Source organism: Arvicola amphibius, chromosome 8, assembly GCF_903992535.2.
Source record: "Arvicola amphibius chromosome 8, mArvAmp1.2, whole genome shotgun sequence".
Taxonomy (NCBI): domain Eukaryota; kingdom Metazoa; phylum Chordata; class Mammalia; order Rodentia; family Cricetidae; genus Arvicola; species Arvicola amphibius.
The window spans coordinates 3,355,739-3,366,203 of NC_052054.1; the positions used below are offsets into that span (position 1 = coordinate 3,355,739).

Sequence of the window (10,465 nt, forward strand, 5' to 3'; positions counted from 1 at the left end):
GTCCTCTCTGCACGGTTCCATCCTGCAGGTCTCGGTCCATACCGGGGTCCTCTCCAGCACTCTGACTGCAGAATTGCGGCATTCTGCATCCTCTGGAGAATCCTTAAGATTCAAGAACACACAAGAAAGGAAGTCTTGTGACTTCAGGTATACAGGGCATCTTCCCAGCTGTGGTCGCCCAGCTCTGCACTGTTCCCCAAGCCTCCTCCTCCCCTCCCCCAGCTCCTAGCTCCCACCCCATACCACGTCTCTCCTCCCTCAGCACCTCCTCCTTTCCCCTCTCCTTTTTTGACTGTATCCTTCTAGTTCAACATGTTAGATTTCCCACACTCAGGATACAGTGAAATTTGTTTTCTGGGATGCTAGATATGTTGATAGGTTCCACTTAACCATACCACGGTATCTGGATCTAGCTTCCCAAAGCATTGTACCCTATAAACACACATTATAATGAGCTGTCCATTGAAGCAGACATGAGTAAAATAGATACATTCAAACACAGGAAGGTACCTGGGCCGTGCCTGCTGCTTGTTCTCCAGACTCTCACCCTTGTGCTTCATTTTTGAGGGGAGACTCTGTTCTGCCCTAGGCGAGGTTTCTTCCTTGAGGGAAAGCAGCAACACAGTCTCATCAGGGCGCTTCCTATCCTCCTTGTCCATCCCTTCAAGCCCCTGGGCTGGCCCCGTCTGTGGGTGGGCTTGTCCTCTGCTGAGGGGCTGTGGGAGCCTACATCCCTGGGCTGGCCCCGTCTGTGGGTGGGCTTGTCCTCTGCTGAGGGGCCGTGGGAGCCTACATCTTCTGTGTTTTCCCAGATGCTGCTCGTTGAGTAAATGCAGGGAGCACTCTTGGTGCATTGGTGAGTTTGATCTGGTGTGGACGGCCTCTGGAGTGGCCTGCAGAGAGGGAGAGCAGACCCAGCGGGATGTCTGCTTCCTCTTTGACCTGCCTGCAGGCCATAGGCAGGTACGTGACCAGAAGTGGCTGGCCCTCTGAGTAATGTGCCAAGGGCCGGCTCACTTCCCCTCCTCCTCAATTCTAGAGGGAAAGCATCAGGATCTTCAAAAGAAGGGAATGGAGTCGCCCCTGGATTCATGGGCTGAGCTGGGGTTGTAAAGTCTTGCCTGCGGAGAGACTGCTCTTGCAGTAAGCAATAGGACGCCATGGTCTGATTATACTTCCTTTGGCGTAACGAATCTTTGATATCCTGGGCTTGGAACCCCATATATTCCATGGCTTCTACAATTGCCGGGTCAGGCAAGCTGGGGACCATTTCCTCACATTGATTTGTTGAAGCCTCCAAGTCTTCCCTGAGCCAGGGGTGTGTCATCACCTCGGTCACTGTGGGCCTAAACTTGGGGTTGACTGTCATTAAGCGGCTAAGCAGGTCCTGGAGTAGTTCTGACATGTTCAAGGGGACAGTATACTTCCCTGCCACAACCTGCCTTCGCAGTTCTCGTGTACTGACAGCACCAAATGGGACTTTCCCAACTACCATGAAATATAAGACTACTCCCAAGGACCATACATCGATCTTGGTGCCATCATAAAATTTGCCACGTAAGAGTTCAGGGGCCCCAAAAGAGTAAGTGCCACAGTGAAAATTCAGCCTCTGCCCAGGTTTAACCTGTGTGCTGAGGCCAAAGTCGATGATTTTGACTTTTCCATTCCTATCCAGCATGATATTATCCGGTTTCAGGTCCCGATGAACTATTCCAAGTTCATGGCAGTAGCTCACAGCACTCAGTATTTGCCTGAATATCCCCCGGGCCTCTTCCTCCTGCAAGTGGCCAGCCTTTCGGATGTAATGATAAAGCTGTTGTCCCTCAGCCAGCTCCATAACCAGGTATATTCTCGTCGCAGACTCAATCACTTGGAGGAGTGAAATGATGTTGGGGTGGTTGATCTTCATCATGATATCTACCTCAGACATGACTGGATTGCACCACAGTTTCTTTTTGTGAAGCACTTTGACAGCCACTGGGGTTCCTGTGAGGCGGTGGTAGGCCAGCTTTACTTTAGCATAGCCTCCCTGGCCGATGGTCTTCAAGGCTATATATTGAGAGTGGAAGCTCTCTCTGTAACAGAAGCTGGACTCAGACTTGAGCCCTGGAGACTCCTCGCTCTCAGAGCTCATATTAGGCAACAAAGTGTAAATGCTACCTAAGGAAAAGAAAAAGAATAAATAAAAGAAAGAAGAAATTTTAAGTGAAAACGATAGTAAATAAAAAAAAGATAGAAAACTAAGATCCCAGCAAACAACCGACAGCCACAAAATCCAAGAAAACCAAAACCACACGTATACAAAGCCAAGGAAATCCAAACCTAGCTGCAAGTCACTAAGGAGGGAGGAATATGGCTCAGCAGCACCAAGAGCAAATACCACTAATTGCCTAAGAAGAAAAATATACAAAGAAATATATAAAAGATCAAAAAAATGAAAAAAAAATAGAAAATCCAAGCAATATAATAATAAAAAAATAGCAGACTCCAAACAAGCAAAACTACATAAAAAACTAAAAACCTGGAAATCAAAACAAAATATAACAAACCCCTCAAAACCTCTAGAATATACAAATAACTAAATAATAATAATAATAATAATAATAATAATAATAATAATAATAATAATAAATACTAGAAAAAAAACAACCCAATGTTGGGATAGGGAACTGATAAGGGGTTTCTCAGAAGAGACAGAAATGACTTTATATAATATATATATATATTTTTAACATATATTAGTAGTTTAATTTGCATTTTCCTGTCGGCCAAGGATAGTGATTTATTTTGTCTTACTCTACTCAGAATGGCTAAGATTAACAAAAGGCAGCAAATGCTGGTGTGGATGGAGGACGGAAACCCTCATGCACTGCTGATGGGAGTGCAAACTGGTGTGGCCACTGTAGAAATCAGTGTGGCTGTTCCTCAGAAAGCTAGAACGAGGTCGGCCGTGCCATTCACCTTGCCCACTCCTGGGCATACACTCCAGGGGCTCTGTCTCCTACCGCAGAGATGCTTGCTCATGCATGTTCAGGGCTGCTCTAGTCACAGTTGTGGCTGGGTTATGTAACCAGCCTAGATGCTGTGTCCATCAAATGACAAAGTGCCAAAGGAAATGTGGTATCTATACATAATGGAATCTTATTCAGCTGCAAAGAGAACTGAAATTATGAAATTTGTAAGTAAATGGATGGAACTGGAGAACATTACAGTAAGTGAGGTGAGTCAGACCCAGACAGACAGACATGGCATGTTCTCATGTTCTCATGTTCATGTTCTCATTCATATGTGGACCCTTCCATCAAATCCTTAGATTTATTAGTGCAACTCTCGGACCTCATCAGGGAAATTACTTTGTGCAATAGTTAACACAGAGACTCACAACTTACCAAAGAATCAAGAGCGAGTGTCAGGGAGTGCTCAGACACAAATAAGATGTCCACCTTTTACCCTTCCTGCGAAGGCACAGGGACCACCATGAAAAGGGGGCAGAGAGATTGTAGGAACCAGAGGTTGGGTAGGAGCAGAGCAAAATATTATCTTCTAGACACGACAGGACCGCTGCACTCATGGATTGGCAGCAGCTGTGGCTGCCTGCCTAAGACCTACAGAAACCAGACAGCCACATTCCAGCAGACCTGCTCCATGGAGGAACTATTGACACGGGATGGTTTCTGGGGAAGGGGGGTCATTTCTCCTCAAGAATGTGGCTCCTGGGAGGTCAAGCCCACTCCAAGGGATGCCCCCACACCAATGAACTTATGAGCACAAATTGAAATCAGTGGGCTGTTTTAGAGAGATAGACAGAGAGAGAGAGAGAGAGACAGAGACAGAGACACAGAGAGAGACAGAGACACAGAGAGAGACAGAGAGAGACAGACAGACAGAGAGAGGGGGAGAATTTGGAATTGGGGGAGCAGAGGTAGGGGATGGATCTAGAAAGAGTTGGGGAAGGGTGGGAGTGTATATACATTCTATGAATTGATGAGATTCTCAAAAATACTATATTATTATAAAAACACAAAATGTAAAAACTTAAAACCCCCAACAAAGCAAAAAGGCAACAAAACCAAAACAGAATCAAAAACCAAAGGTGGCACAAAATCCCCCAAGATAGAAAAATAATAAAAATGCAAAGAAAGTTCCAAACAAATCCTTAACAAGCTCTGAAGACCAAAACCAGCCAAACCGAGAAGTCAGAAAACCCAAAACATCAAAATTAAAATGGAAATAACCAGTGGGTTGTGGTGCACACCTGTATTCCCAGCACTCCAGAGGCAGAGGCAGAGGCAGGGGGATCTCAGAGTCTGAGGCCAGCCTGGTCTACAGAGCAGGTTCCAGGATGACCAGGGCTACACAGAGAAACCCTGTCTCTCAGGAAAAAAACCTAAACCCAAACCCAAAGCACCTCAAATAGCTACAGGCTGGGAAGATAGTTCTGTAGTTAAATTACTGCCCATGCAAAACAGGCCTGATTCCCATCTCTAGAAACGCCCTGTGAAATCTTCAGCAGAGTGATTTTGATGTGAGTGTGGGGTTGGCACAGTGTATCTCTGGGAGTCACTGGCCAGGCAATTAACCATGTGGCCAGCTCCAGTCCAGCGACAGAGACTGTCTCAAAAAACAAGGTAGATGACTTACCTTAGCAACAACGGCCAAGCTGACTACTGGCTTCTACACTTTCCCACACACAGGTGTTCCCACACCTTACCACACGTGCACCTATAAAACACGTACACACGCATATACTCACGCACACAGGTGCACTCACACTCACACCCAGGAACACCTACTCACACAGAGAAACACAGGTGCACACACACAAACAGGTACTTACACACAAGTGGACTTAAACATAAAACACATACATATACCACACCCATACACACACACACACACGTCTACACACACACTCACACACACATACAAATACAAGCGCACACACACAAGCCACACACACAAGCAAACCTGTAAACACACACCTACACACACTGACACATACTCACATACATAGCACACATAAAAACCAACAAAAAAAACCACACACAACCTCGCTAGAAACAATAAAGTCGCACAGGGCACCACTCCACAGCTCCTCTCAATTCACCCAGAGAAATCCAGGCCGGGCCACAGCATCACACCTGCGGGCTGGAACCGTCACAATGGGTCCTGATGAGGTCATAGGAGGACCTGCCCTGACACGGCTGGGCAGGGTGCAAAGGTTCTGGCTCAGGTGGGCTATGGAGACTGGCGTTAGGCCTTTAGGAATCAAAGTCTGTAGGATGCCTTGATGTCCTCGGGTCTCTGGTTTGAAGGTCTGCGGTGCCTCCTGCTTTACCGTCCCTGTGTCTACACTCGCTACAGCACCTTTTCTTTGAGTTCTGACAGATGGGCCCAAGATGATACTACAACTTAACTTATAGAAAAGTGTTTTTCATGAAATACAATAAAGCAATTACCACTCACGAGGCTGTCAGGAAGATACCTTTCTCATGATTTTCGAGGTCACTGGATTCTCATAAAAAAGGGGGGCCTTGGAAATAGGTGAATAGTTAGAACACTTGCCCTGCAGAGTGTGAGGACCTCAGTGTGAAGCCTCAGAACATATGTGAAGCCTGGACACAGCAGCACACACCTGTAATATCCGAACTCCCTGGAGCAGGAAAGGCAATGAAGACAGGAAAACGCCTGGGGGTTTGTGGGCCAGGTAACCTGGCATAAGTGAATCAAATCACAGACCTTGCTTCAAGCAAGGTAGAAGGTGAGGAAAATGTTCTCTCACCTCCAAACACAGTAGGGCGTAAGCATGCCCATTACCTACAAGAGTATTATACTCGCGCATGTGCGCGCACACATACGCGCACGCACACACACAGAGTTCAGAAGAAATGGGTCAATATGTGCATGATTAGATGAAAACTTTATGAACTATGATTCTCTAGCAAAACATTCCTTCAAAAATGAGGAAGGAATGAAGAAACTCCCGGAGACGAACACTTAGTTGAGGGATTTGGGGTAAAAGGAAAGGGCAGGCCACAGTAATTCAGAGTCTCTAGAAGAAATGAAGAACTTCTGTACAGGAAGGAGGAACTTTGTTTCCCCCAAGAAGTGAGAGAGACTGGGTCACAAGACCCCAAATAGCAGTGTCGAGACTAAGCCTGAAGTACAGAGATGTCTTCCTGTGGCAACAGTGCCTGTAGCAGACAGGCAGAGTTGTAAGAGCAGCATCTTGTGTGTTAGCGAGAGGCATGGATTCACATAGGAGTCGTGGGGTTTTAGCGTTTCTGTGTAATCTCCATGACGACACAGAAAAACCAGAATAACAGAAGAGAGAAACTCAAGCATTTCTTCACTAAAAAAATTCAACTAAGAGCAAAGGACAATAAGCAGTAAATGACAGACAGAAGCTGTAAGGCTGTAAGGTCTCCTTAGTGATCACTGCATGCTCTCCCCCTCCCCTTTCTTCACAGACAGAAGTTGGCAGAATGTACAGAAAACATGACGCAAATCCATGGTGTGTGCAAGACTTGGTGAGCAAAGGTCCAAAGGAGGAACAGGCATGTGTGAGGACCAGGTGCTCTGTGCACACTGTGACCAGAAGGAACCAGGCAGCTGTGCAGACACAGATGACTGATGTAGGTGGGTCTTCTATCTATCTGATGATTTTATTAGTTAATAAATAAAGAAACTGCTTGGCCTGATAGTTCAGAACATAGGTGGGTGGAGTAGACAGAACAGGATGCTGGGAGTGAGGCAGATGCCTCAGCCAGTCGCCATGCCTCTCCTCTCTGAGACAGACGCAGACTAAGATCCTTCCCAGTAAGACACCACCTCGTGGTGCTACACAGATTACTAAATATGGGTTAAAGCAAGATGTGAGAATTAGCTAATAAGAGGCTGAAGCTAATGGGCCAAGCAGTGTTTAAACGTATACAGTTTGTGTGTGTTGTTATTTCGGGGCATAAGCTAGCCAGGCGACTGGGAGCCGGGTGGGAATGCAGCTCGTCACATCACTACAGACGACATAGACTGTGAACCAGAGTTGGGTCACAGGACCCAGGGTGCTGTGTCATTCCTGAGCACCCAGCGCAGCCGGAAGCTGACTATTGTGCACTGACGGGATCAAGCCCTTGAAGAGCCTCGGCTTTTCAGAAGTGCTGTGCACGGTACACTGTCTGCCACTCTCCTTCTGAGGACTCTCTTCTGGGGCTTGAGTCACCCTGTAGAGGAGCTACATGTCTGCAGACACTAAACCTGGGAGGACAGAGCCTCATCCTTGGGGATCATTGCCTGGCCTGAGAGCAGAAAAGCAAAGGAATAAAGGAAACCCTGCCAGCCCTGGCCATTGTGGCTCAGCCTCTGACTTTGCAGTCGAGCTTCAAGTGCCCCGGAGTCCACACTGGCCTGAGTCAGTGATCTCAAGTTCAAGGCCCTGCCTCTTGGTTTATAGCATCAATCACAGGGCAGTTTCAGGCCAGGGGAGCTGTGGACACCATGTAGGTCTTACTGTCTGTGTTTGAGTTGGACTGTTGAGCCTCAGAGAAAGCAAGGGCAGCAAAGGCATGTAGAGTGGTGACAGGCACTGAGCTGGGGCTACTAAGTCACCCTAACCCCACCAAGATGTGCAGGGGATATTGTAACATGAAGGCTGGCTTGTTGGGGTTTCTGTCCCACCTGGTAATCCACAGCCGGCAAGTCCCAAAGAAAATCACACAGAGATTTCCATAAGTTATAAAACTGATTGGCCCATTAGCTCAGGCTTCTTGTTAGCTCTTGTAGCTTATATTAACCCATTGTTCTTATCTGCATTAGCCACATGGCTTGGTATCTTTCTCAGCTGGGCAGATTACATCTTGCTTCTTCCGTGGTCTGGGCAGGACTGGTGAGGAATGGGCTTCCTCCTTCCCAGCATTCTCCTGTTCTCATCACCTCGCTTCTACTTCCTGTCTGGTTGATCCACCTATACTTCCTGCCTGGCCAATCAGCATTTATTTAAAACATGATTGACAGAATACAGACAATTCTCCCACACCACTTCCCCCTCTTCTTTTTTTAAACAAAGGAAAATATCCATAGTCCATTTTTGGGACTGTGGACATAGTATTCCAGGCTACTTCCAGCTGGTTTGAGCTGTGTGGGTTTATGAGTGCTATATGAATGTGGCGTATGGATGGTATATGTTTGTGTATTTTATTTGCATGTGTGTGTATGTGATGGGGAATCTTTGCCAGCCAATGATCTCTAAGAGGTTGGACCAGGTTAGGGCGTGACCTTTTGGGTACCCAAAGCAAAACGCCGGCCTGCCCAGGGTTCTCTTTCTCTGTGGTTCCCACGCTACGCAACTGACGTTGGACTTTTCTGTTTTGTGAGTTTGCCCCTTATAATAAAGCAAATATAATTGGTTTATTTTGGAGTTAGCCTGGGATTTTTGACCCACGTCTGACAATATGTATGTTTGGGAACATCGGGTGGGGTCCTTCAATTCTCACATCATCTGAGCTGCAGCAGACAGGAAATGGGCAGTTCTGGGAGTCTAAGCATCTAGCCACACAGGGATGGGCTGCAAAATGAAGGTAGTCTGTCCAGAAACACCCTTCAGGCGTCTAATGAAGAACATTCCCGTTGCGCAGGGAGCAAGGCAAAACCAAAAGAAAACAGGAAAATGCACTTCACGTGAAAATTCTCACATAGGCAGGCCCCTGAACCCTGGAATCAGATCCGTAGATCCCCACTGCCTGTGCTGGAGGTAACTTCTCTTCCTGTGCACTCAGTGTGTGCACTCACTGCATCTCAATCGCCAAACATGTGGACCAGGCCACATCAGCCAAGGAAATATGAAATGTCTTCCCTTCTGCTTCCCCCAGCTGTGATCTTAGCCCTTGCTCAAGAATAAGGGTGGAAAGAGAGACCAGTGGAAGATGCTGCAGTGAGGAGGGATGGGTGCTGGTGGACCACCCTGCAGGTGGTGGACTATCCATGAGCACATCCTCTCCCTGGTGCCCAGGACATGAAAAGGGCTCCACACTTGGGTTAAGTTAAGCCTTTGGGGTGAGAGGTTATCTTGGGGTGGGGGGTTGGGCCCAAGGGACCAAAAGCATCCTAATAACAGGAACAAGAAGGGTCAGAAGGAAGTAAAGGATGTGGACTGGGGTGTGGCTCAGGTACACATCACCGCAGAGTGTGGGGTTATTTTCTCACTGCTGTGACAAAATGCCTGGGAGAAGAAACAGAAGGAAGGGTTTGTCTTGGCTTACAGTTTGAGGGGATAAGGTCCTCTCACAGAGAGAAGGCAGGGTGGCAGGACACAAAGTAGTAGGATAGTGACCATGGCTCCAAAGCAGAGGGGTGGACTGCTGGTGCTCTTCTCTTTCTCCTCCCCTTCCCCTTCTGTGTGGGACTGTCGACCATAGAACGATGTGCATCCACTCGGGGGAGATGGGGGTCTTCCCTCATCAGCAAGTCTCTCTGGAAGCAACTCAGAAATGTGCCCAGAAGTGCGTCTCCTGGGTAGCCCTACAGCCATTCTAGGTGACCATGACATTTGGTATGGTCAATGGAGAAAAGGAAAAAGAGAAGAGAATGGGGGACGGAGGGAGGGAGGGATGGAGGGAGGAAGAAGGAGAGGGAGAGGGAGAGGGAGAGGGAGAGGGAGAGGGAGAGGGAGGGAGAGAGAGAGAGAGAGAGAGAGAGAGAGCATGGTAAAGTTGAAAGACTAAATGATGTTAGGAAAGTCCACAAGTCCAAAGCAGTGGAGACCCAGAAGCTCTCTTCTAGGAATGCAGCCCCGTTGGCTTGATTTCAGACTTCATATTTCCCAATCCGTAAAACTAAAATTTTATGTTGTTTTAAACTATTAAATTTGTGATTTCTAAGTAACAGATGAGAAGTTTTGACGGGGTGGGGACTTTTATGAGGGACATTGAAGTGGATCTCTGGGGAATGAGGATTTTTGTGGAGGTTATTAAAGCTATTCACAGACAGAGAGTCGAAAACAAAGGGGACTCCAAGGATCTTTCTGGACTCAGCACCAGAGACAGCCAGCATGGAGGGGCCTTTGAAGAGAGGAAATTAGGGCCTACACAGCAGAATGAAGGGTATCTCCATATGTTTGCCGAGGATAAGGGCACTCAGTACGAGTCTGCAGCCACTGCCTGATCCCTAGGCAGGAGGCCAGGGAAGATGCACGGTTGCTAATAGAATGTAAACTGATTCCCAGGTGAGAGGTCCTGGCTCTGGAAAGTCTGTGAACTAGGGACCCACAGACAGGGACTCAGCAGGATGCCCACCAGTGTCTGCGAAGGAGAGGGGTGGCTGCTGCAGACATTGTGACCAGAGCAGCAGCTGGCATCTGACGTTACCTTCTCATAACAGGAGTAAGAAACTGATAACAGTGGATCCAAACACTGAACGACCAACTTTGTGCTCAACTAAAGGGACGCTTGAATGTTTCCCTCCGTGTCAGAAA

At 47.5% G+C, this 10,465-nt stretch overlaps 1 protein-coding gene across 1 annotated transcript; it reads right to left on the bottom strand.

Annotated features, from left to right (window-relative positions):
* Positions 1-556: 556 nt before the first annotated feature.
* Positions 557-2,134, bottom strand: LOC119820687 (sperm motility kinase 2B-like). The gene has a single exon (XM_038339218.1). It carries the CDS (start codon positions 2,132-2,134, stop codon positions 557-559), a length of 1,578 nt encoding a protein of 525 aa, XP_038195146.1.
* Between the last annotated feature and the right edge of the window lie 8,331 nt (positions 2,135-10,465).